At 37.4% G+C, this 27,178-nt stretch overlaps 1 protein-coding gene across 14 annotated transcripts in view; it reads left to right on the top strand.

The window, feature by feature from the left end:
• The window catches only part of NT5C2 (5'-nucleotidase, cytosolic II), a 190,401-nt gene that overhangs the window by 160,212 nt on the left and 3,011 nt on the right, over positions 1 to 27,178 (top strand). For 6 of the 14 annotated variants that reach the window (XM_055093336.2, XM_008950866.5, XM_034931396.3 and 3 more), the window contains 13 exons: positions 11,536 to 11,653; positions 12,439 to 12,534; positions 12,859 to 12,882; positions 16,915 to 17,006; positions 17,139 to 17,196; positions 18,222 to 18,315; positions 19,255 to 19,308; positions 20,865 to 20,948; positions 22,247 to 22,288; positions 23,774 to 23,881; positions 24,189 to 24,255; positions 24,918 to 25,088; positions 26,612 to 26,663. In XM_055093336.2, coding sequence (XP_054949311.1) covers positions 11,536 to 11,653; positions 12,439 to 12,534; positions 12,859 to 12,882; positions 16,915 to 17,006; positions 17,139 to 17,196; positions 18,222 to 18,315; positions 19,255 to 19,308; positions 20,865 to 20,948; positions 22,247 to 22,288; positions 23,774 to 23,881; positions 24,189 to 24,255; positions 24,918 to 25,088; positions 26,612 to 26,663 — 1,060 coding nt within the window. Of the gene's footprint in view, positions 1 to 6,435; positions 6,497 to 11,535; positions 11,654 to 12,438; positions 12,535 to 12,858; positions 12,883 to 16,914; positions 17,007 to 17,138; positions 17,197 to 17,350; positions 17,490 to 18,221; positions 18,316 to 19,254; positions 19,309 to 20,150; positions 20,192 to 20,864; positions 20,949 to 22,246; positions 22,289 to 23,773; positions 23,882 to 24,188; positions 24,256 to 24,917; positions 25,089 to 26,611; positions 26,664 to 27,178 lie in introns of those variants that run through there. The other 8 variants (XM_034931398.3, XM_003825534.7, XM_055093338.1 and 5 more) reach the window with 6 other exon arrangements.

Below are 27,178 nucleotides of genomic sequence, written 5' to 3'. Positions count from 1 at the left end.
TACATAGCTGGTAGGTTCATTATTTATAGTTTTAACTATGAAGCAATAAATGATGAATAGACTATAAAGACTACTGTTATATAGGATTTATACTTCTTTTCCAAAAGGGATTTGAGGTGACTTGCAAAATTAAGCACATATAAAATGGGTCAAAAGACTAATTTTTTAAAATAAAGCACATAAGAAAATATGCTTCCAAATAGATATTATCCTTCATATAGTCACCTTATTAAGGAAAACTTACTCCAATATTGCTTTCTTAGACATTTTAGGAATTCTTTTGGAATTGTTTTCAGAGCCAGCTTACAAACTCAAAACCTGCTTTATTGTTCTACATAGTCATACTTTTTTTTTTTAAACCCAGCTCGTTTTCCCCATTTATTCATTAGTTGCTCCGAATAACCCTTACCTCCAATTAAATTCATCACCTGTTGAGGAACAAACATGTGCCACCAGGGAGGATATCTAGAATAATGTGCTGTAGATGCTAAAAGTAATTTTAAAATAAGAATTTTCAATGTTTTGAGTAGTGGTTGCAATACTAGAATAAATACATATTGCTTCTGGATAAATACAATTGCTTCTGCATATTGTTTGTTGTTGTTGTTTTGAGACAGGTTCTTGCTCTGTCACCCAGGCTGCAGCACAGTGGTGCAATTGTAGTTTACTATAACCTTGAACTACTGGGCTCAAGTGATCCTCTTACCTCAAACTCCTGAATAGCAAGGACTATAGGTGTATGCCACCATGGCTGGCTAATTTTTAAATTTTCTGTAGAGAGGGGGCCTTGCTGTGTTGCCCAGTTGGATCTTGAACTGCTGGGCTCAAGCAGTCCTCCTACCCCAGCCCCCAAAAGTGCTGAGACTGTAAGTGTGAGCCATCACGCCCAGCCTGGTAGTGATTGTTTTGAATGGGTGAAGGCTCATTTCGATGTGTAAGTTCTATTATGTTTGTTTTTAACAGATATTATTACTCATATCTCATAATACAGTTTGATTATTTTCATTTCAGAATTCCATTTTTGTTTCTGTTATTTTGAGATAATTGTCTTTTAGAGAGAGACAGCTTATTTTGGAGCAAATCCATTGATCGTTAGGTAAAAATACTCGTCATTTGTAGTTTGTTTCTTTAACTGAACTAAGCTTTATTTAAACTAAGCTACTTTGGTGTCGTCCCTTATTTAAAAATTTTTCTCAGTGGTTACACTGTTTTATTTTCTTTGGCCCAATATATTACCTATCTCTTGCTCTGATTTTCCAAGAATATTAATACCTAATAATAATACCAGTACTATCTTACCAAAAGAACAATGCTGTTGGTAGAACAGGTTTTCTCATTAAGGCTATAGTATTGACAACATAGTATAGTTAAAATATTTCTGGGCTGGGCATCGTGTTTCATGACTGTAATTGCAGTGCTTTGGGCAGCCAAGGCGAGAGGATCACTTAAGGCCAGGAGTTCTAGACCAGCCTGGGCAATATGGTGAGACCCCCATCTTTAAAAAAAAAAAAAATTAGCCAGGTGTGGTGGTGGATGTTGGTAAGCCCCAGCTACCGGGGAGGCTGAGGCTGAGGAGGAGGATTGCTTGAGCCTAGTAGTTTGAGGATACAGTGAGCTATGATCATGCTAGGGCATTCCAGCCAGGATGGCAGAGCAAAAAAAAAAAAGAAAAAGAAAAAAATCTGAAGCAGCCCTTAATTTGGAAGCCTCTTCTAACTAATTGCTGATAAAAGACTTCGAGTATTGCATGGACCTCTAAGTGGGGAGGAAATTTAAGCAGTAATTAAAGGAACAACTCAACTAGTTAATAAAATAATTCTGTATGTGTGATACATAATACTTGTGTACACTTCTGCTATTTAAAATATTTTATGAAAGAACAATGTTAAAACTTTCTGATTTGATAAAATTTATTAAGTTGGGTGAGAATAAGTTAGGGAAGATGGATGAAACAAAAATCCAAAATAGCAAAAGTTGTTAAAGCTGTGTGATGTGTTTAAAGCAGCTCATTACATATTTCCTCTACTTTTGTATGTATGAGTAAAAATATCCTTAATAATATTAAATTTAAAAATCATGTGGCAGAAACTAAAAAAATACCAATAAAATGGTTTTTTAAAAAAGGCATTTAAATGTTAAGGTCCTTTAGTCTTTTCATTTCCATTTGAGATATTATAGTCCTTGTTATTTTAGCTGCTATTATTTTTCTTAAACTTCAGAATTTCTTACACTACCTTCCTCAGGAAATAAAGTACTGTCTACAGTCAGGCAGTGTTTTTGAGGTGGTCCCTCCATGTTAGGAAATAATTTAAAAGAAATAATACTTCAGTGCGTTATCTTACTTGTAGATGAAAGGCCTTTGTATTCATTGAGATAAACACCCTCAGTACTATTATTTTTAGATATATATATTACATATGAAATATATGGCATATTTTAGGTGTATATTATTTACTTCTTAGACAACTTTTTAATATATGAGTCTAAGTTTCCAAGCTTTGATTCCCTTTATGTCAAGTCTGTATCCCAGTTAAAGTTTTCACTAATATTAAATTAATCTCTCTGAATTGCAGTAATACTTGGTTTGTTTCTAGATTAGGAAATTTAAAAGATTGCTTAATAAAACCCATTTCATCTCCATTACATGGTAAGTGATAGAAAGAATCAATTACTAGTGTTTATGATCTTTACTTTTTATTGCCAATTATAAAAGCATTCAAATGTAGGCCAGATTTTTTGTGTGAATAAATGTCATGTAATAATATTAGTGGCATCAGTGAAGTTATTAAGATGAATTTTTCGCTCCCAGCATCCAGGCTATTTTCTTTTTTTTTATTCTGGAGACGGAGTCTTGCTCTGTCACCCAGGCAAGAATGCATTGGCACAATCTCGACTCACTGCAACCTCCGCCTCCCGGGTTCAAGCAATTCTCCTGCCTCAGCCTCCTGAGTAGCTGGGACTACAGATGCACACTGCCATGCCCGGCTAATTTTTTTGTATTTTAGTAGAGACGGGGTTTCACTGTGTTGCCCAGGCAGGTCTTGAACCCCCGAGCTCAGGTAGTCCACCTGCCTCGGCCTCCCAAAGTGCTGGGGTTATAGGCGTGAGCCACCGCACCCAGCCAAAGGCTATTTTCAACATGACTAAACTTGTTTTCAACATACTTCTAACATAATAGCTACCTTTGATTCATTATCTCCTTTCTGCTTACACATTCTCTGGATGTTTGTTTTATCATGCAGATAATGGCCAATGAGGAAAGGACAAATGATAATGGAATTAAGTTGTATAGCAAAGATTTAGGTTAAACCTTATGAATAAGACACTAATACTGTAGTTGGTTACCTAAGCAGATCATGAGGATGTTGTGATTCTGTCACTGGGAACATTTGTTCGGTTTTGATAATCTAGTGAAGAAATCAGATTCAGACGATTATAGGGGTCCACATCAAGTTACCACATAGAGGTTCTTTTATTTTCTGTTTTTAATCCACTTCCTCCGTTTTTTCTTGGGATGAATAGACTGACAGTATTACCCAGAATACTTTATGTTATTAAAGAATGAATGTATTTCCATCTAGATTTCCAATTCATTAAGTACCTAAATTCTATTTATTTCCTTAAGACTCTTTGAAGAAGGTAGTCAAACACTTCAATTAAATGGGATAGATAATGTATGTGGAAGTATATGACCTAAAGTATAGGCTAGAGGTGCACACTGTTGGCCCATGGACCCAAGTTAGACCACAGACCATAGTTTGGCTGAAAGAGTTTTTGTTTATTTAATTGGGTCAGTATTTTTATTTTTATTTTTTATTTATTTATTTATTTTTGAGACAGAGTCTCGCTCTGTCACCCAGGCTGGAGTGCAGTGGCGTGATCTCAGCTCACTGCAACCTCCGCCTCCCTGGTACCAGTGATACAGGCACGTGCCACCATGACAGGTGTGCGCCACCACACTCGGCTAATTTTTTTTGTTGTTGTATTTTTTAGTAGAGACAGGGTTTCACCATATTGGCCAGGCTGGTCTCGAACTCCTTACCTCGTGATCCGCCCACCTTGGCCTCCCAAAGTGCTGGGATTACAGGCGTGAGCCACCAAGCCGGCCTAATTGGGTCAGTGTTATACAGTTGAGAGACTACAGGTAAAAGTCTAGGTTGGCTGTTATCACGCAATTGGGAACATTTGGCTCCCATTCCCTCAGGGAAGTCAACTACACTTGAGTAGCCACTTCCTCCTCTAGACAAGATGTGCACCCTCATGTATCCCACTTCACACATTAATGCACTTGCCTAGTCTTAACATAGATGTTTGTAATGTATTAGTTGAATCTGAATTTCAGAGAGTTGTCAGGTAAACTTTATAGTACCTTGAGAAATTGGTTATAAAAATGAGTTATCGGTATAAGCCTGAATAAATCAGACATAAATCATGCATAGGTTTTAAGAAGACTTCCTGGGCTGGATTGATTGGTCCTCTTTTTGTCCCTCTATACTTTCTTAGTCATTTGATTAGTCTTAGTTATTGATCTCCTAAAACTTATTATAAATATCTAAATGTATATCCCCTCTAATATGCCATGAGCTATAAGCTCTTTCACGGCCCAGGATCATACATTATTTTGTTTCTTCTTCTCAGCTTCTAGTACCTGGTACACTGTAGGTATCCAAATGTTTGTTAAATTCTTCTAACTTTAGTATAGGCATTTGAGTGCTGTGATCTGTTTTTATTTTTGAAAAAAAAATATTAGCTATTTCTGTTTTTGTATTACAAGCAGCTCCTTTGGTTAAAGACGATTTTTAAAAGTTATTTCAATAATTTTCAATTTTTCTGTCTTAAATTGAAAACAGTACTGAAAATACAAGATATTTGTAAGTGTTCAGATTCTCAGGTGGAATATTTTTGAAGTAGGTATTTTTTTCATTTTATTTAAAAATATTCTTCTAATATTCTTAGTATTTTTTAAACAAATAACTCTTAATTACCATTTAATTTTGCATTTGCTTGCAATAAACTGAAATTGGCAGTTGCTCAAACTCTGCTTTACTTATTTACACATCTAGTTATTTGGGAATGTGTTTTACTTTGTATTACTAAAAGTATTGCTATGATATCTAGCTGTTTTAAGTAAATTAAAATTGAGGCCATTTTAGGAAATTTGCTTTGAAAATTTAGAAAGATATGAAAATATCTTTTTTAGGTCATTTGTGATCTCTTAGGTTAGAGATAGGATTTTTGCCTGTGTCTATTTAATGTGTTAGGAGGATTTTCATATAGTTTTGGAAAATGGAAAAAAGTCCTTGGGCATTTGTTTATATGATAACTGGAAAGATCTCACTTAAAATTTTCTCAGAGAAAAATGTGCGTTATCACCTTTTCTAGTTAGAGGCCTAGAGAACCAACATCATGTAGCCTACAGCTAAATAGATGAGCATGTTGATGTTGATCATACTTATAACATAAAAGCAAATGACTATTCTTGGGTGGTTGGGTTGCATTTTTGGTTTTCATTCTGACTGTTGGTAGTGTTGTAATGCTTTTAGGACTTTTAGACATTGCATCTGGTCATTTCTGCTCTTTGGTTGAGTACCCCAAAAATCCAAGAATTGGAGGAGCCCAGTGACATGTTTTCAAAAACCTAAATGTCTCTAGGGAAAATGACTCCCTATAAAGTTAAACATAATGCATATCTTTAAAGTGTCAGTATATTTAATGGATTATGTATCTTCAACTCAGTTATTTTACTAGACTAGGTAGTTTCTTTTAACTTTATAGAGTATAAATTGGCTTACTAAGGGCAGATTTCCACTGACAATCAAAATTTAAAAATTTCCTTCCATTCCAAATTTAGATATCTGGTTAGATTTTTAGCAGTGTGCAGTTGATTCTAGTCATCTTGATAATGATGACTAGAATCTTGATAATGACTAACCTAGTAGTTAGGTATAGGTAGACTCAGCTAAAATGGGTACTTGGAAGCAAGATGAGGCCACTCTGGTATTTGTATCCTTTATTCAGTCTGTTTCACTACCCATAGTTTAATTTTAAACACCATTTGCCAGCTGCATTCAGTTTCTATCGTGTTAGCCTGAAATGTGCTAGAGAAAATAAACTAAGACCAATAGACTTATTTTTCTGTTTGTCTTTCGACTTAACATTTTAGGATCAGACTTGGCTTGTATTCCAGACTCAGGGTGCCAGAAAAGTAAATAATACACAATAATACTTAGGCTTATCTTCAATACCCTTGTTTTGTTATGGCCAATTAGGCTAATTTTAGTGATGGTCAGAGGCTTCTAAATTGGAGGGCAGTAGTAACTCCTGTAAATACCAATTTCCAAATGGTATCTCTCTGTTCCAGCCCATCACAACAGTTTTAAAACCAGCTTTTGTTTTTGTTTTTGTTTTGTTTTGTTGCTTTTTGTTTTTTAACAGGAGAGCCAGTGTAACTCCTTCAAGACTGGAGTGACACACACTGCATCTGCATCTGCCTCATGTGAGTTCTCATTTTGGCAGCAGCACTCTGCTAGGCTGGAACCTCTGTAGAGGTTTGCCCTTTATTTTTCTAAATCTATAAATTACTACATAGTGTGTCTTGGTGGCAATGGTAAAAAGTGCATGAGAATTCCAAACTTCCCTGCAGAAAGTTTTCTGCTCATTCCAAAGGGACTTTGTCCTTTAATATGTATTCTATCTTGTATGAACAGCATCTACTCAAAACAGAGCCCACAACTTTCATCCTGAAAACATAGTTATTTTTTGAAGAACTGTTTTTTCCTTGCAGATTATGGAGTAAAGAATATCTTTAAATGCTCTCAGTAACTTCAACTTTCAAAGCGTTGGTTGTTTTCTTTATAGTCTAATTATGTAACCTGAGAACACTGTGTGCTGTCCTAGTGGCTGAAGCAGTCCTCCTTTTGGGACTCTAGCCCTTAAAATAGCTTGTTCCTTTGTCTTCCGATATTGAGTAACTAGGGGTAGGCCAGAGTACCTTCTGGGAGAAGAAATAAGCAGATATTGTGTGAAGTTATGTTTACTCTGAAGCTATTGCCTGGGTTTTGGAACCACAGAAAGTCAATTGTGAGAGTTGAGCTTGAAGCTGTGCATCATTTTCTTGCCACAGTTGTGGGAGAGAAATTGAAATTAGAGCCTTTGCAGCTGTGGAGAGGCATAAAGCTCTAAGTCTGAGGAGATATATGTGGTTTCCTATAAATATCTGAGGCTGGCTTTGTAGGGCCTGGTTGATTAAAAAAGGAATTTTATTTTTTATATTTTACTTTTATTTTTAAAGGAATGGCAGTACTTAGCTTCAGGAATTTTTGCCACCAGGTCACAATAAATATGTTTATCACTGAGGGACACTTAGAATAAAACATCTAAATTCATGCTCTGTGTGGCTGCAATTCTGCTTCTCCAACCTTGGTTGTACTATATAGCAGATAATTTAATGACCAAGGAGTTTGTGTTGCTGAAATGATTATCTGGGAAAATCATTTGTGATTATCTGGGAAAATTGACATTTTCTCATAAGCTTGTAGGTCTTACTGATTAATAGAGCTTGATGAAATAGTGTTGTCAGGGTAGAACTTGGACTCTCTTTATTAAATCCATTCCCACTTGTGAGTAGAGCAGTTTATTTTGGACTAGTTGAAAAAAATTGGAGGGAGAAGTGTATGTTTCAACACCCAAGCTTAAGTTTTGATGGCTTATGTAATCTAGAAATTCACTTTTTGCCGTGGTAGTATATATACCCTATCACAAAGAGCTTTTGTTTGTTTGTTTTTTGAGATGAAGTCTCACTCTGTTGCCCAGACTGGAGTGCAGTGGTGCAATCTCGGATCACTGCAACCTCCGCCTCCTGGGTTCAAGCATTTCTCCTGCCTCAGCCTCCTAAGTAGCTGGGACTGCAGGTGCGAGCCACCACGCCCAGCTAATTTTTGTGTTTTTAGTAGAGATGGGGTTTCGCCATATTGGCCAGGGTGGTCTCAAACTCCTGACCTCAAGTGATCCACACGCCCCAGCCTCCCAAAGTGCTGGGATTACAGGTGTAAGTGCTGGGATTACAAGTGTGAGTTACCACTCCTGGCCTTACAAAGAGCTTTTGGAGACTCAAAGAGACCTAAATTTTGGCTTCAGCTGATGTTTGTACTTGCTATATAACTTCACGTCAGCAAATGGGGAAGATATATCATATTTTTAGGAAGTACTCTGAGCTCATTGAGAAAAAGGAAATTTAAAGTATTTCCATAGGTGGAATTTCTAGAAAGTCACTTCGGTTGAACACTTGGGAAATTCTGCCCTGCCAATAAATATAATGTGGCAAGTATAGTGTTTTTATTTTCTGCTATTCTAGGATTTGTGCTGTCAAAATGGGGATTTGAGACTTTTTCTCTCCTGTATTGTTTTTCACTGAAAATTATGAATACATTAATTCGTGCTTCAAATCCAAATTGTCTCATAGACATAGGTTTTACTCGATAGTCACTCCATTGCTCTATAGTTACCTAATTTCTCTAGCTGGAGAAATTGCTGATTTAGGGGTGAGTGTGGGTGGGAGTAATTAAGGTTTGTTTTTTGTCTCCCACTCTTAAGGCATATCCAGCAAATTGTCCTTCTGAAAAAATTAACAATTGAAAACATTTTATATGGACCAAATCCTATAAGAATAAATGTCAGTAGATTACCCAAATTACTTAGCTATACTGGAATTTTATTTCATTAAATACAGTTTGAAATAAATGGGGCCTTGGTTAGGATTGAGAAATAATTTTTGTTTTATGGAGATTGTACTAAAATGATATTTACTTGCAACTCGGGTGGGAGCATGGGGCATTGAGGAGGGTAAGGTGAGAGTGGTTATACTTATAACAAATTTACAACAGTAGGTGCCATGCCTTATGGTTTTATGATACACCAGCTCTTACGCTATTAGTGTATATAGCACTTTATTTTTTTAACCACAGTGTACATCATATAGATTTAGGAATTCCACACTTAAGTCTTCAACAAGTTTTTTTTAGGGGGATGGGAGAGGATGAGGCAGGATTTAAGGGGAAGAAGGTAATATAGCCAGTTTTGAAAATGTTAGCCATGGCTGGGCATGGTGGCTCAGCCTGTAATAGCAGCACTTTGGGAGCCCGAGGCAGGCGGATCACTTGAGGTCAGGAGTTCGAGACCAGCCTGGCCAACATGGTGAAATCCCCGTCTCAACTAAAAATACCAGGTGTGGTGGCGGGCACCTGTAATCCCAGCTACTTGGGAGGCTGAGTCATGAGAATTGCTTGAATCTGGGAGGCAGAGGTTGCAGTGAGTCAAGATCACGGCCACTGCACTCCAGCCTGGGCAATGGAGCGAGACTCTGACTCAGAAAAAAAAGAAAAAGAAAAAAAAAAAAAAGTTAGCCAGGGATAGCATTGGCATTAAATTATTATTACCCTTGTGACAACCAAAGAAATAAAGATGGTTTTTTTCTTTTGGCATTGTTCTGATGAGACTCAAAAGACCTTAAAAGGCTTCTGGTTTTAAAATCTGACAAATATTTATTAAAGGATTTTGAAAGCCCAGCTTGCTTTTTAAAAACTTCAGTTTAATTTTAAAAATAGATATACATTAATGTAAGTTTTAAAGGTACAAGAAGTACATGACAGTTTCCTTCCCTGTCTCTTAAAGGCCACTCAGTTCCTTTCCTAGGTGGCAACTAGTATTACTGTTATATATTTCCAGAAATATTCTAAAGGATTGTTTTTGGAAAGGGAAAGTTGAATCACACTCATTAAAGTATTAGCACCAACTTGGATAGGTAGACTAATTGCAATGAAAAATCAGTTTGCGCCAAAAGCTAAAGATGTTAATAGTAGATGGAAGAACTATAATAATAATAGTTGCATTATTATGAGATTACAAGAATAGGATGGATATTTTTGCCTCATTTGGCATTTAGCAAGCTAGCAGGTCTTTTTAGCTGTTATTTTTAATATGGCTTACTCTCTCCTGGAGACTGATGGAAAGATGCTTACCTAAATATTTCATTTGGAAGAAACCTATTTAAAGGAGCAACATTTTCTTTTCTTTTCTTTTTTTTCTTTTTGAGACAGTCTCACTCTGTCGCCAAGGCTGGAGTGTAGTGGCACAGTCTCGGCTCACTGCAGCCTCCACCTCCTGGGTTCAAGCGATTCTCCTGCCTCACCCTCCCGAGTAGCTGGGATTACAGGTGCCCGCCATGACGTCCAGCTAATTTTTGTGTTTTTAGTAGAGACGGGGTTTCACTGTGTTGGCCAGGCTGGTCTGGAACTCCTGACCTCAAGTGATCCGCCCGCCTTGGGCTCCCAAAGTGCTGGGATTACAGGCGTGAGCCACCGCACCTGGCCGCAACATTTTCTTTATGCTTGAATTTCAGTAGTAAACTCTAAATAAAGTTTTTTCATTATGGAAAATTTCAGACTTACACAATAGAGAGAGAACCCCTCATTGCCTGAAATCCCTGTTATTTGACCTGTAACAAACTCAATGCTCCTTTGGCAGATAAGGAGAGATTTAGTTTTATATACACATTTGCATATTTTTTTTTTTTTAGACAGAGTCTCGCTCTGTCACCCAGGCTGGAGTGCAGTGGCATGATCTCAGTTCACTGCAACCTCTGCCTCTCAGGTTCAAGCGATTCTCCCACCTCAGCCTCCTAGCTGGGACAACAGGCATGCGCCACCACACCCGGCTAATTTTTTGTATTTTTAATAGAGACGGGGGTTTCACCATGTTGGTCAGGCTGGTCTCGAACTCTTCACCTCAAGTGATCTGCCCGCCTCGGCTTCTCAAAGTGCTGGAACTACAGGCATGAGCCACCACGCCTGACCAATTCTTCAATATCTAACTCCAGTTCATATTTAGATTTCCCTAATTGTCACAAACATGTCTTTTTATGGTTGGTTTACAATAATAACCTGCAAAATACAATTTTGATGGCATACATTGTTAGAGCTGATAAGAAAAGAGTTAATCTAACAAGTGGAACAAATATGTTGATTGGAGAAGGCATATAAAGCAACTACCCAAGCCAAACAGGAATTCCAAAAATAAATTATTTTAAAAGTTCATTTTGAAGGATTTCTGCAACAATTATGCACAACACCGAAGCCTTCAACATACATAGACCTCCCTTACCTAGTTTTCTGTGTACTTTTATTCTCACGATTAATATCACAGCTATGCATATTCATTTTTTTAAACTGTGGGAATGAAAGAATAAAGGAAAAAAAGTTTGGAATAGGTTTCCTGAGAATGAAGGAACTATACTGAATAATTTGATAATTCAGCTTGTTGCTGTGCTCCTGCTATATAATATGACCTATTTCCACAGACTAACAATTGAGTTCTCTAATTACTTGGGGCAATACAGAACATGGAGTTTGAGGGGGAAGAAGAAAAATGGCAGAATTAGGAGGGGGGAAGAACTGGGAAAGAGCAGAAATTCATTCATTTGCATTCTGTTTTAATTGGCTGTTCTTTCTGCTAACTAATGAAAACCTCCTCTTTGTGCAGTGTACAAGTCCCCAGAGTATGAGTCCCTTGGTTTTGAGCTTACTGTGGAGAGATTAGTTTCTATTGGCTATCCCCAGGAGTTGCTCAGCTTTGCTTATGATTCTACATTCCCTACCAGGTAATTTTTAAAGATATTTTTGGATTAAGACTAGATTAAGACTACTTTCCTTACCCCTCAAATTAGACATTCCAAATTTATCCTTAACAAAAAAACCCCCCAAAACATTGAATAATTCTTTGTTGTTTTTTTGGTTGGTTGATGTTGATTCTAAAATTACCATGAACTTTTCATATACACCATATCTTGGTGTTCCTGAATTAAGCTCAGTTTATTGCAACTGAGGAAGACCCACTTACAGGTAAAAAAGGAGATTACTAAAACTGATGGGCAGTAATCACAGGTGGTGCTATTTGGGGCTGTTGGCAAATAGGTACGTGTTTCTCTAATACACTTAACATGATAGAAGCTTGGCAGTTTCCATTTCTGGATTTGATAGGGAATATTTAAGATTAAGAAAATGATGTTTGAGATGCTATCATATATATCCCACATACAGCATCTAATGGAGAAAAATATAAGCCTTCTCAGTTGTCCAAGAAAAAAGAATGTTTTAGAATGGTACCAGCTGTGTAGTAAGAGGAATGTTTTTTATACCTTGTTTGATTAATCACTTATTCCTTACAGAAAACAATTATGATTTTCTGTCTGGACGGAGTCAATATTTTTTAGTTGCTTTAGAATTAGTTTTTAAGATTTTACTCACTTTAGCTATATTAGGACATACTTTGAGTTGGTACAAAGCTTGAATTAAATGAGGTTGGTTCATGATGATTAAATACTACTACATAAAATTATTGCCTGTATTACTTTGCATTATCAATAATGTCTTCATTTTCACATAGGGGACTTGTCTTTGACACACTGTATGGAAATCTTTTGAAAGTCGATGCCTATGGAAACCTCTTGGTCTGTGCACATGGATTTAACTTTATAAGGGGGTGAGTACAGAGAACCTTTAGCCTCTTTCTAATGTTAAAGTCAAACAATGTGAAGATGACATCATCTCCCCAGATGTAATATATTTCCCTATTACTTTTCATCATTAAAGAGCAAATTCCCTTACATAAGGTTAGTTAACAGTTATTTATTAGGCAGTTGGAACCCAAACTGACATATAGTTAGAAATTACATTTTGTTTAAATTAAGTGCCTTCCAATTATACAGCATACAACAAAACTAATCTTGAAACTTGCCCAGAAGAACTTTAGTAGTTTTGACTTATTTGAAATTCTAAGATTTTTATTTTCTTCTTTCTAATACAGTTCTCAGGTAGCTGTTCAGAAGAGGTATGTATATAAAAATGCTTTGAAAAATTTTAAACTATAGCAATTTAAATGATTAAGAGATTTTTAATAGCCAATACGTTTTTTAGATTCTAATGAATCTAAACTTTGAATCCTGACATTTGATTGTGTCATTAAAAAAATGTAAACATAAGGTTAAAGTGAATATGTGCTAATAATATTTTAAACAAATAAGGATAAGCTTTATTTTCAAAATAAAAATATTTCCACTATTGTCACTAATTTGAACTTTTTACCCTAGTAAACAGCAGATGAAATTTAGTATCTACTATTTTTTTGTGAAATGTCCCAATATTTTCAAATCATAATGCCACAATTTGACAACTTCTGTAGCTATAGCTTTACTGTTATACATTTTCTCTACTGTTATGCCACCTTATTTACTATTGACATTGTATTAAGGTCAGAACAACAGCTCGTAAAACCAGAATAGGATGTGTGTCAGTCTCTTATGTAACTTTTCCATTTACTATTCATTCTTGATGGCAGAATAGGAAAAACACCAGGCTACACTGAAATGTTTAAAAAGACAATGTCTTTTTTTGTGATAAGAGGCACAAACCAACTGTAATTGTACCAGAGCTTCCTTTAGATTTGAGGTCACAGGATGCCCCTTAGAATTGAAGCATCTAAGACTCTTTAGTTGGCATTACTGACATTACACAGGCTCAGAGATTTCCATGTATACATGAGAACGGTGTGAAGTAAACACCCATCTTGACACATCTGAGCAGGCCAGTGATTACATCCACATTTCTTTCACTGTTTCTTTCATGAGGGGGTTTGTTCAGGATCCATGAAAATATCAGGAAACAGGATTTAGAATATGAAGTAATTACAGGTTGTACTAGTAACTTAAGCTATTTTATACACAGATATTGTCATCATAACTCAGAATCTCAATGAAGATGAACCAGGGTTCTATTATGTCTAAAAAGGAATTTTTGTATTATAAGGGAGGGGTAGGCAGAGAAGAAAAGAGAAGCAGTTGGATAAGTTAGTACTACGATCAAATTTCCAACTCAAGATCCACAGACTTCCTCTCTTCCCTTAAATAAGCCAATAAAGTTTCCACATAGCTCCTTTGCTAATGCATTTAATAGTGTTTCAAAAATAAGTCATTTATGAGTAAATGCAGAATCATTCAAATAGCACTTAGCACTGTGCAGTCTTTAGAGTTAAACAGAAAAGCTGGCCAGGCACAGTGGCTTACGCCTATAATCTCAGCACTTTGGGAGGACAAGGCAAGAAGACTTCTTGAGCCTAGGAGACCATCCTGGACAATAAAGTGAAACCCTATCTCTACAAATATCAAAAATTAGCTGGGCATGGTGGTGCATGCCTTTGGTCCCAGCTATATGGGAGACTGAGGCAGGAGGAGTGCTTGAGCCCAGGAGGTTGAGGCTGCAGTGAGCTGTGTTGGTGCCACTGTAGTACAGTCTGTGTAACAGAGCAAGACCCTATCTCAAAAAAATAAAAATAAATTAATAAAATTAAAATTCCCATGAAAAGAAGAGACTGAAGATAGAGGGAAAGAAAGTTATCGAAGCTATTACAGTGGTAGACAAGGCTGGAAAAGAAGGACTCCATCAGGCTTTGCTAATGAGTTAGGACCTTATTTTTTGATAAATTTTTATTCTGTGGGTCACAGAAAGTTAGTAGTAATCTGTGCTGTAACTGTTTTCTTCCCATTCCAAGTGTAGCATTTCTTCTTTTATGATATATTACCTTCCCCAAATTGATTTTTATTTTAAATATATACTAGTGTGATTTGACACTGAAGTTTACAATGTAATTGCTAACTATATTTATAAATCAATTTGGGTTCTAACTGCCTAATAAATGTTAACCATCTTTATGTAAAGGAATTTTTCTTTAATGATGGAGGGAATAGGGAAGTATATTGTATCTAAGGAGACAGTGTCAGCTTATTAAATCTAACTGAAGAAAGTATATTTTTACTGTTACCTTCCACCTTACTTTTATTAAAGAAAGTCTTGGAAAGCTAGAAGATAAGATACTCTACAAAGTTATTCATTATTGGGAACTCTCATCTCAGAAGAGTGACTTAAGACAGGGAGCTAATGTGATTTTTATATGTCTAACTAGAGTTTATGCCATTTGTAGTTAACAAACCCAGGCAGGAATTAATCCAGGTCACTCTGAGTGTGAGCTTTAAATTTGATTTCCTTTATTTACATTGTTAATCTCCATGTATTCACTGTCAGAATTGTGCATTTTTATATTTTAGTATTTTTCCCTTTGAGTTTCTCTGAAATGTTTTCTTCTAGAAGTGTTTTTGCATCTTTAACAAATTCTGCTTCACTGGCTTTTTTCTTTTAAACCCTGAATTTTCTTCATGGTTCTGTTCTGTCTCTTCTCTTCCTTCTCTGCACACTAAGTGGTTTCATCTCCTCTAATACTTTTCATGATTCCATCTAGTATCTGTACGTAGATGATCTCAGTTATCTCTCAAGGCTGAATCTCTTTTAAGTTCTTGACCTTTGTTTCTAATTGCCTAATAAAAATCGGTTTACTTCAAACTTAGTATCACTAAAATAGAACTACTCTCTCACATCGCTTCTTATCTAGTTTTCATATTTCTGTTCATCGTACCAACCACCTCTCAGAGACACCTTAGCATGGACATCATCATCTTTGACTCTTTAATGTTCCCCCAGCCAAATCTGCTCAGTTTGCCGGGTCTTATTTTACCTTGGTAATCTCTCTTGAATATATGAGTGAGCTGAGATCACGCCACTGCACTCCAGCCTGGCCGACAGAGTGAGACTCTGTCTCAAAAAAAAAAAAAAAAAAAAATTCTGAGAGTCAACTGGGTGATTCTGGGTTGCACAGCTGATCTCTCTATGCTCTTTCATATGTCTGTGGTTAGCTGGTGGGTGACCTGGCATCTGATCTACAATGGCCTCATGCACATGTCTGGCATTCACAGGCTGTTGGCCGAGTGCTTCATTTCTACATGTAGCCTTCTGTCCTCCAGCAGACTATCTCACTGTCATGCACATAGTAGTCCATGGTTCCAAGTACTGCAAGAGAGATTAAGCCTCAATACACACATGTTTTTCTAGGTCTCTGCTTGGATCCCATTTGCTGCTATACAAGCCTATATTCAAGGATAGAGAAATAGACTGAGTTCTAATGGGAGGAGCCACAAAATTGCATCACAAAGAGACAGGAAGAATTTGTGGCCATTGTTGGAGTGCATCACATTGTCTTTCCCCAGTTTATCCTAAAACAGCCACTAATTTAATTTTGTTTTACAACTCAGCCCCGATGGGATTATCCTCTGCTTTAAAACTGTCAGTAGTACCCTCTTGCCCCTAAATGGTGTAGAAACAGTAGCTTAATCTGCCTCAACCCATCTTTCTAGCTTAATTTTTCTCTGCTCCCCTTTCTCTACCCAAATTGGACTAGTTTCACAACTGGTCCACCTAGCCTTTTAAGGCCCAGCTCATATACCAGCACGTGCATGAATCCTTCCTAGATTTTCCTCTCCTTAGTCCTCACATTTGCTTCTCTCTACCTCTTAAGTTGAAATGGTGTTCCCTTCTTTGGTTTTCTCATAAATGTTTGCACCTTTCTTGTAGTACTTATGATTTTTTACCTTATAATTATATGTGTATGTGACCCACCTCGCCCACCACACTGACAACTCTTTTAAGAGCTGGAACCTAAGCTGGACATCACACCTGTAATCCCAGCTACTTGGGAGGCTGAGGTGGGAAGATTGCTTGAGCAATCTTCAGGAGTTTGAGTCCAGCCTGGACTTAAAATAGCAAGACTGTCTTTAAAAAAAAAAAAAAAATTAAAATTAAAAAAAATAAATAGCTGGAACCTGAACTCGTTCATCTTCATAGCTATCCATGCGTAATATTCGGAATTCTGTCTTGCACATAGCCATCAAAATATTTGAGTTAATTTTTGAATAATGCTATTTCCCAATTATTATAATGTTATTTTAAAAATCAGTTAATTTTTAAATTTTTCTTTCAGACCAGAAACTAGAGAACAGTATCCAAATAAATTTATCCAGCGAGATGATACTGAAAGATTTTACATTCTGAACACACTATTCAACCTACCAGGTAGATTCATTCTATGCTTATTTATACTGATGCTTTCCCTTCTGTGACCATTAGTCTGTATTCAAGGGAGGTAATGAAATAAGTTTGAATTATTTCATTATAGCTTATGAATATCTGTTCTTCATTTTTCAGAGACCTACCTGTTGGCCTGCCTAGTAGATTTTTTTACTAATTGTCCCAGATATACCAGGTATGTATATACTATAATTATTTTTTTCCAATTGATTTTTTAAATTAATGCACAGGGTTTTAGAGAACTGGCCATTGTAGGTCTTTTCTGCTTTTCTAAAGTGAATTTAGTGCTAGTGAGAGATGCCACATTGCCAACCTGAGAGATGGGACAGCACCAGCAGCTCCATGCAGGCTCTCACCTCCCACACGGCCCCTCTCCTTGCCAGTGTGCTGCAGCCACCACTTCTGATTGGCTTCTCCTGGGAATGAAGACGGCCAGCAGAGGTGCTAATTGTGACAACTGAGTGGGAGGTTTGTGTGATGATTATCTGTCCAAGCAGAATTACACTAAAACCCCCCAACTCATTTCACAGCAGCTACCCAGGAGCCATTCAGGGATGGTAATTTAATTTCATTCCCAGGCCCGGCAAGATTTGATTAAGGAATAAATACTGTGTATCTTATCAGAAGTAAAATTTTGCGTAAGTCTTAAACAAGTTATCCTCTCCCTTTAGGGAGAATTATATAGCCAATACTGAAAGTTTAGCCATCTATATACCAGAGTTGGCTAACTTCTTATCCTCTTTGGGCTTTATCCACTTGAAGACACTAAATTTGGTGGAAAGCTGAGTCACTGAACTAAATAAAAGAATGGACAGTACCTTTGTACTTAGGGACAGTGTCAGGAAAGTCAGGGTGGAAAGAACCTAAATGACCAATTTTAAGTTTTAAATGTTTCTTCAACCTGTTTCTAAAAAGTGATAAATAAAAAAACCTGACATTTTTGGAACTTTGGCCTTTTAGCTTCCATTCAATATATTCTTCTATCACTTTGTATTTGTTCACAATTACTGTATTCCATTGAACACTATAGCCATTTCTGGTGGTCAAAGTGGACTTTCATTAGGGAGTAATTATTTTCCTCATTAGCCACAGCCTTTACCCATGTGATATGGAACCTTTGGGTCCCCTGGGAAATTTTTGATATATATTTTGTTTACCCTGTTTTGGATCCCCTGTCATGTTATTTTTATCTTTCTGTAGTTGTGAAACAGGATTTAAAGATGGGGACCTCTTCATGTCCTACCGGAGTATGTTCCAGGATGTAAGAGATGCTGTTGACTGGGTTCATTACAAGGTACCTAGAAGCTGTTTCTTCACCTGCTTGCTTTCTGGCATGTGTTTTATGGCGTGGCATTAACTTTCCAAATGGAGCAGAATATTTCTTTTTTTAAAAAAAGAAAAAACAGATTTGCCCCCTAGTGATAGCTCTCTAGAATACATTTGTTCTTGTCTTTGGTCTCGGTGGTAATGTTGATCTTTCCTCAGTGATGGTGTTTGGCTTCTGGATTTTATTTTAGTTTGCATTTCTCAAACTTAGAAGAGGTTTTAGTGTATTACATTATACTTAACATATCCTTTGTGGATGACAGTGGTCCATTTTTTTTGTCCAGATACCTCCCACCCGACTAATAACATTAATAAATATTAAATTTACATGTATTATAATATATTGAATAAAATATGAAATGCCTTTTAATTTCAAACTTAAAATATAAACTGTTTTATATTTTGAAGACAAATTTTAGAGGCAGGGTTGCAGCAAATCATACCTGCTACTTTTTTCTGGCCTTCTCTAGTTTGTCCACTTTTCCATTTTGGTAAATCCTTAAGAAATGCATTTGGGGCTGGGCATGATGGCTCATGCCTGTAATCCCAGCACTTTGTGATGCCAAGGCAGGTGGATTGCTTGAGCTCAGGAGTTCAAGACTAGCCTGGGCAACATGACAAAACCCTGTCTGTACAAGAAATACAGAAAATTAGCCTGGCATGTTGGTGTGGACCTGTGGTCCTAGCTACTTGGGAGGCTGAAGTGGGAGGATCACCTGAGCCTGGGGAGGTCGAGGCTGCAGTGAGCTGAGATTGTACCACTGCACTCTAGCATGGGCAACAGGGTGACCTTGTCTCAAAAAAAGAAAGGATTTGGGTTGATTAGTAAAAACCATTTTTCTTATAAACTACATGTTAAAAACTGATTTTGTTCTTTTCTTAATTCTTTTTTTTTTTCTTCCTCCAGGGCTCCCTTAAGGAAAAGACAGTTGAAAATCTTGAGAAGTATGTAGTCAAAGATGTAAGTAATATAGGGGAAAATAGATCTGCATAATAGCTCATTTTACCTATTAGGGAAATTAATAACAAGCTGATTTATAATGAAATGGACAAAAGAAGAGATTTGTCTTGGCATAGTATGTGTCGGGTATAATCACCAAGAATATTCAGCTAGAGCATAGGTCTTAGTAGAGTTTTTCCTGTTTCTTGATAGGCAAGGAGACTCAGTATTTCATTTTTCCTGTTTCTTGATAGGCAAGAAGACTCAGTATTGCATTTGTTCGCTTAGCTTCAATTATAATAGCAGTTAGAGGTTTACTGTATGCACATCATCACCATGCTAAGTGATTACATGCATTATGCCATTTAATCTTCTGTATGACCTTGAGTTAGGTATTATTGTTGCCTCTGTTTTATAGATAAAAAACCTGAGAAATAGAGGGATTAAATAACTTGCCAGAGGTCACACAGTTAGTAAGTAGTAAAGCTAAGTCACACCCAAATCATAACTACTGCACTAGATCATCTCAAAAATGTGCATATATGTTACTGTTATTTAAAATGCCTTTAACCTGTCAACAGAGAGTAATGAGGAAAGCTTTAAAGTAGCTTAAAAGGCATTAGTGGCAAACCTGATAAAATTTTTTTAAAAATCTGTGGTTAATAGTATTGTACCAATGTTAATTTCATACTTTTGATAATTATACTGTGGTTATATAAGATGTTAATATTAAGGGAAACTGGAGGAAGAATATATGGGAACTCTTTATTTTCACAGCTTTTCTATAAGTCTAGAACTGTTTTAGAATAAAAATTAAACACACATAGTGCCCCAAGATGACATACTTCTTTCTTTTCCTACAGAGTAAAAGTAGCAGAATACAGTATTTTCTCAAAGTACTGTGGTAAAGATTTCTTGTTTTCAGTTTTTGTGCTTCCTATTTTCACCCACCTCCCTTATTTCAAGAAAGAACACTGAATGGGGAGGGTCCGGGAGAATTTGAGTGAAGGAATCTATTTGCTATGCGAGAAGGAAAAGATATTTTTCTTTCCAGGCACGTGAGGGGTTAGAATTTCCTCATTTAAGCGCACGTGGGTGTGGGTATTTCTAGGTAGCATCTGCACATGTCATTTCATTCTGCAAGGTGTTCTATAAAACCATAGTGTACACACTGAAAGCCATATCTAATAATCTCTATGTAGAGCATGTTTAAATCAGCTTCTGCTGACCTTTAACACACCTCACATACTTCAAGAAATCTCAAGGTAATTTAAACTCTTTCCTGAGGCAGACATCATGAGGAAGGTAGAGATATGTTGTTAACAGCCATATAACCCCTATAAATATGTGTATAATTTTACATGTAAATCTATTACATACACTGTGTATACTACATATGTTAATACTTTATTCATTTATAGTGATAATGTGGGCTTTTAAGTGCAAAATTCCGAAATCAGCTAACCCTTAAAAGGTTCCCCCATTCCTGTTGTGGACAGAAATCCAGTATTTGACAACTCCAAAGTGTAAAGATAAAAATGTTTTCGTGTTTCACTCATTATCCAATTACATTTCAGGGAAAACTGCCTTTGCTTCTGAGCCGGATGAAGGAAGTAGGGAAAGTATTTCTTGCTACCAACAGTGACTATAAATATACAGATGTAAGTGCTTCATGTTTATATTTATTTATGCAGTGGAATTATTTTGGCCTAAAGAACTGTGAAGACAATGAGGAAGATAGAAGTTTATTAAGTGAAAATAGTTTCTTGCCTTCTCATTTTCAAAGAGTAAAAAGGCAAAAATATACAGGATAACAGTGGTTCTCAAATTTTTCTAGAAATTTATTTTAACCATTTTCACTGATTATAACTGGCTACTTGAAAATTTTAATCTTGGGGTTATTTAAAACATTTGTAAAGATTAAAATGGCTTTTGTGTCTCTTTGGAGCATCATTTCTATAAACTTGAGCAGTCACACCCCTTATTGATGTGTATGTATGACTTTCCCTGCTGTTGGAAGACCTGCAGCAATAGATGCTGCACAGATGTTTTGGCTCTTAGCTGTCAAAAATTTATATATCTTTTTTTTTTTTTGAGACAGAGTCTCACTCTGTCGCCCAGGCTGGGGTGCAGTGGTGCGATCTCGGCTCACTGCAACCTCTGCCGCCTGGGTTCAAGCAATTCTCCTGCCTCAGCCTCCCAAGTAGCTGGGATTACAGGCACCTGCCACTGCGCCTGGCTAATTTTTTTGTATTTTTAGTAGAGACGAGGTTTTAACATCTTGGACAGGCTGGTCTTGAACTCCTGACCTCGTGATCCACCCACCTCGGCCTCCCAAAGTGCTGGGATTACAGGCGTGAGTCACTGTGCCTGGCCCAAAATTTACTACCTCTTAAAAACAGTTTTTTCCCATGATTAAAGCATGTGGAAAAACTGATCTAACTCCTTAACTTCATCTTACTTTTGCTGAGACACTTAAAAGTTTATAGTACTGGCAAGAAGTTCCACTTCCCCCAATTCGCTGTACATGTAAACTTGATTTAGACACCTGGTGATTTGTAGTAAACAGTCTTACATAAACCATTGGTTTGTTGACTTAGTTGGTCTAGGGATGGCAGTAGCGAAGCCAAGGTGATAGGTTATTTCTGTGTGAGTCATTAGTTTTCTCTATACCCCTACCTCATATGCTCCTTTCCTCCAAATGTGTGTTCAAAAACATCTTCCAGAGGAAGTATGTATCCTCCCTGAGAATGTCAGAAGCCTTTTTTTCTTTTTGGTATATGGTAAAGCATTAATTTCTGGCTTCCACTGCCATGATTTCATAAAATTTAGAGGAAACAAGAATGTGGTGAGTCCTATGTTGAAAAAGACATGTTTTGTGAAAAGCTTGTAATTTCTTTAGGTTATATACCTTTTGCAAAAGTAGTATATGGACCTTATGTTAAATTTTTTTTTCCAGAAAATTATGACTTACCTGTTTGACTTCCCACATGGCCCCAAGGTACCGTATGTGACTCAATAGACCATTGCTTTAATAACAGTGAATGCATTTAATCATTCCGGAATATTAAGGGGGAAAGAATTGGTCAGAACCCACCCAGAAAAGTCCTACTTTTTAAGCCTATTGTCTAATCTTCATTAACATTAGAAGTAATCCAGGAGCTAGTAGAATTTAAAATCAAATTGCTAATTTAGAGTCCGCAACTTGAATACTTAATAGACAGAAATAAAAGGGATATTCATGTGATGTTTAGTAGGATGGGATCAGAATAATTTTATGCCCACGAAGTTCTATGCAAAATTAAGTTTGTGTGGCAGTGAAAGGAATTTTCAGGTTGTGGATGATATTTGATTAACAGAAACAGAAAATGTATGTGTATTCTTGACAACTTCTAGATTTTGTATTAGTTGTTGCTAAGTTTTTGCCAAGAGAGCACTCAACCTTGATATTTAGCAGAGAAGTCTTCATTTCTGCAGTACGGCTGCACTTAGGTTTAAGGAATACTCCTTGCAACTTAGTCACATACTTACAGAATTTTAGTCCTAGACTTTAGTGAATAAACATCAGCAAATCCCTGTTTTGAGAACACCTGAAATCACAGTGTGCAGTGCCCTTCAGGTTGGTCTTAAAAGGTTAATGCCAGGGTTCCATTTCAGGATAGTCATGATTTTAATGGGCATAACTCAGTATTGTGATTAGCTTACACTGTGAGCCAAAAGCCAGTGTGTACCTAGAGCCATCATTCTGAGAATGTAACCAGTGAAATTTCCTAATAGTTACATGTTAGTTTGTATACTTTAGCTCTGATGCCTGCCTCTGTCTTAATCTGTCCCTTGGGTATTGATTTGCATCTCTCCCTAGCTCTTTTGAGCTCCTTTTAGCAAATTTCAGGTGAGCACACTTTCATAAAGTGCTGTAAAATAAGTTATTGTAATTTAGTAGTAGATGAAATGATTTAATGTATAGAATATGTTATTACAGTTATTTATTATTTATATCTTGTCTGCTTCCCAAAGGATATGGCTTATAATACATAGACACAATTTTTTTTTTTTTTTTTGAGATGGAGTCTTGCTCTGTTGCCAAGCTGGAGTGCAGTGGCACGATCTCGGCTCACTGCAACCTCCCCCTCCTAGGTTCAAGCGATTCTCGAGCCTCAGCCTCCCAAGTAGCTGGGACTACAGGCGCCCGCCACCACGCCCGGCTAATTTTTGTAGTTTTAGTAGAGACAGGTTTTCACCATGTTGGCCAGGATGGTCTTGATTTCCGGACCTTGTGATCTGCCCGCCTCGGCCTCCCAAAGTACTGGGATTACAGGTGTGAGCCACTGTGCCTGGCTGACACAATACCTTTTTAAAAAATAAAATAGTGGGATCTTCTGGCTATACTTAGTATTTTTATATTCCTTGCATCTGAGTGAGATTAAATAGTAATGCCTTAAGGTAAGGAGTGATGTTTCAACTTTTGCTGTTTCTCCTTCACCAGCCTGGGAGCTCCCATCGACCATGGCAGTCCTACTTTGACTTGATCTTGGTGGATGCACGGAAACCACTCTTTTTTGGAGAAGGCACAGTACTGCGTCAGGTGGATACTGTAAGTCATGAGAATGATCTGTCTGCTAGCACATTGTCCTTAATGTTTCTCCTTTCCCCACTCTTACTCTACATAAGGAAACAGGAATTTTTTTTTTTAATTAGCCGTATCTCTCTTTTGAAATTAAGAGTTTTGGTCTTAACTGAAACAGTCAAACAAACCCACTAATTGAAAAGAGTAAGTGCCATTCATTTGGCTGTCTGGCCAAGTAGCACTGGTGGTCGGGGGTGGGATGGGAGGGTTGTGGGGTGAGGGGAGGATTGTGATAGGATGATAAAGTATTACAAAATCCATATTCTTCACACAGAAAACTGGCAAGCTGAAAATTGGTACCTACACAGGGCCCCTACAGCATGGTATCGTCTACTCAGGAGGTAAGTCACAGACTCCCTTTATTTAATGTCTTTGCTCAGACCTCACTGTGAAAGCTTTGGTAATCTCTCAGCAAAGTGCCACATGTACTGTTTAGTAGTCTAAGATGTCATCTACTGAAGGTAAATAGTTTAGTCACCTCTTAATGCAATAGGAGTCTGGGTTTGAGCAGTTGTTAGTATATCCTAATGAATCTGATTTTCACTAAAATGATCAGTTTTTTTTTTTTAATCCTATTGGAGGCTTTTTCTCAGTGCTTCGAATCACTTGGGGGTACTTCTCAATATGTTCTCAAGGGTTTCTCAAGGAGTTCCATGGGTATAGGTACATAGTATGTTGGAGTTATAAACAGTTGAATAAAGCCAGCTTAATGGCAGATTTGTGATGAAATTGGCAGTGGCTGTTTTGAAGGTTATTTTCACTAAGCTGAGGATGTAGTTTTGTTGCTCTTGGATTTGGTGAGCAAGAGCTCTGGTCAGCACAGTGGAGCTGAAGGCCTTGTCTTAGAAGGCAGTAAAAAGAGAATGGTGAGTCTTTGTCTATTTTTCCTAGTCTGTTCCTCATATAAGAATAAAATGAATCATAGTATTTAATGGTTAAATACTATTGGAATGCTGATTTTAATATAGGGACAGTTTTCTCATTGTTCACTCTGTTGTTTCAGGTTCTTCTGATACGATCTGTGACCTGTTGGGAGCCAAGGGAAAAGACATTTTGTATATTGGAGATCACATTTTTGGGGACATTTTAAAATCAAAGAAACGGCAAGGGTGGCGAACTTTTTTGGTGATTCCTGAACTCGCACAGGAGCTACATGTCTGGACTGACAAGAGTTGTAAGCCATTCATAAATCTTTGGTGTAATTTATATCTAAATGACCAGCTTTGAATCAGTCGTCTTTGATAAACCATTACTTTTTATTCAGGAAGTCAGAGGTGGTCAAAAGGCAGGCCTTGATACTTGGATACTTCCTTCCCATAGAATATTCAGATATTTCACAGAACTCCAGAATTTGAATAAATATGAGAGGTTATCTTGTTTAACCTTCTTGAATCTCTTCGAGGTTAAGTTTAGAATGTTGGTGTCTTGAGTTGTGTTACAGTAACACTAAGTTGTGAACTGGAGCTCAACTTTTCCTCTGTGGTCCCATATTTCCCCAACCATGCCTAGCAGTCCCAGTCTCTCTGCTAACAGCCCATATCTGTGATTCTGGGGCAGTGATGGCTCTGAATGTTAATCACCTCTGGTATTTTTTATTTACTCTTCTGAGATCTAGAGAATGAGGCCATATTGTATTCTTGAACTAAGCTACGCTGTGTATATGCAGTATACACACTGTGCTGAACTGAGTTACGGATATAGTTCTGTAAAAGTGTTTGATATACAAGTTCTCCAGCCAGCCTTGATGCGCATTACCTGCAGTGTGGTGAAGGTGACTCAGGAAACTCAGCCTGCCTGGGGTAGGAGCCCTGGCTCCATAACTTGAAATCTGCATGCCGTTAGGCAAGTTAATGAGATACCCTGTGCCTTAGTTTCCTCAAATGTAAAAATGGGGATAATACCTACCTCCTAAAGCTGATGAAAAACGGAAGTAATATGTGTATAAAGATAGACATGACAGCCTTTCTCAACCGAGGCTCCATATCCGAAACACAGAAAATTATTACTATTATTTTACCTTTCCAATGGAGCTGAATACAGAAAATTATTTGAGTAACACTTTTCTCAATTCTCCTAAAGATGGTAGATAGAAGAAAATGTGTTACATACAGTAGATGAAGGAGGGCTTGTCTTGAGGAACCCAGATTGACAAAGGCTGCAACACACCGGCAGCATGCTGTAGATGCTGGCTGTTGCTGTTACTGTCTGTACTATCAGTGGGATTTTCTGGCTAGCCTTTCATTCACATTTTCAACTTTCTACCTATGAAGTTTTAGAAATCTAGTTGATTTGGCCCTGGACCTGTGACTCAGGAAAAGTCACCTGATTCTCAATCTTTCATCTGAAAATGGGACTGTTAACATTTGCTTAGCTGACTGCACCTGAGACAGCATGTAAATTCTGGTACTTTACAAGCTCAGAATGAGCGTGCAGCTGGAAGGGAAAGTTGTCATCATGGTGTTTAAGCAGGAGGAAAGGCAGTTAAAGAGAAGGTGATGGTGTTCATCTGTTGTCAGACTCCAAGCGGGTATCAGTGAGTTATCCTGAAGAGGGGAAGAGGAGGTAACTGTACACTCAGCATGTTAGTCCCAGGTTCTACTTTCCAGTCACATCTGCAACCTTTTAGTTTAGCAGCAGTTAAGAACTAGGTGCTTATTTATTTAAAATGTCTTCCTTTTCCTTCCAAACCTTAACTAGCACTTTTCGAAGAACTTCAGAGCTTGGATATTTTCTTGGCTGAACTCTACAAGTAAGTTTTCTAAAAATTTCTTTCCCAAAAACTTATTCAGGAATCACTTAGATATAAGAAATGTTCTTTCCAGGCCAGTAATCCCAGCTATTTGGGAGGCTGAGGCAGGAGAATCGTTTGAACCGGGGAAGTGGAGGTTGCAGTGAGCTGAGATTGCACCATTGCACTCCAGCCTGGGCGACAAGAGTGAAACTCCGTCTCAAAAAAAAAAAAAAAAAAAGTTCTTTCCAGGCCAGGCGCAGTGGCTCATGCCTGTAACCCCAGCACTTTGGGAGGCCAAGGCAGGCGGGTTGCTTGAGGCCAGAAGTTTGAGACCAGCCTGACCAACATGGCAAACGAAACCCCATCTCTACCAGAAATACAAAAATTAGCTGAGTGTGGTGGCACATGCCTGTAATCCCAGCTAATTAGGGTGGCTGAGGCAGGAGAATCGCTTGAAGCTGGGAGGCAGAGGTTGCAGTGAGCCGCCATCACACCCCTGCACTCCAGCCTGAGTGACAGAATGAGATTGTCTT

Source organism: Pan paniscus, chromosome 8 (genome assembly GCF_029289425.2).
Source record: "Pan paniscus chromosome 8, NHGRI_mPanPan1-v2.0_pri, whole genome shotgun sequence".
In the NCBI taxonomy this organism is placed as follows: domain Eukaryota; kingdom Metazoa; phylum Chordata; class Mammalia; order Primates; family Hominidae; genus Pan; species Pan paniscus.
The sequence above is the reverse complement of the archived record's forward strand: the minus strand, read 5'-3'. Positions and strand labels throughout refer to the sequence as shown.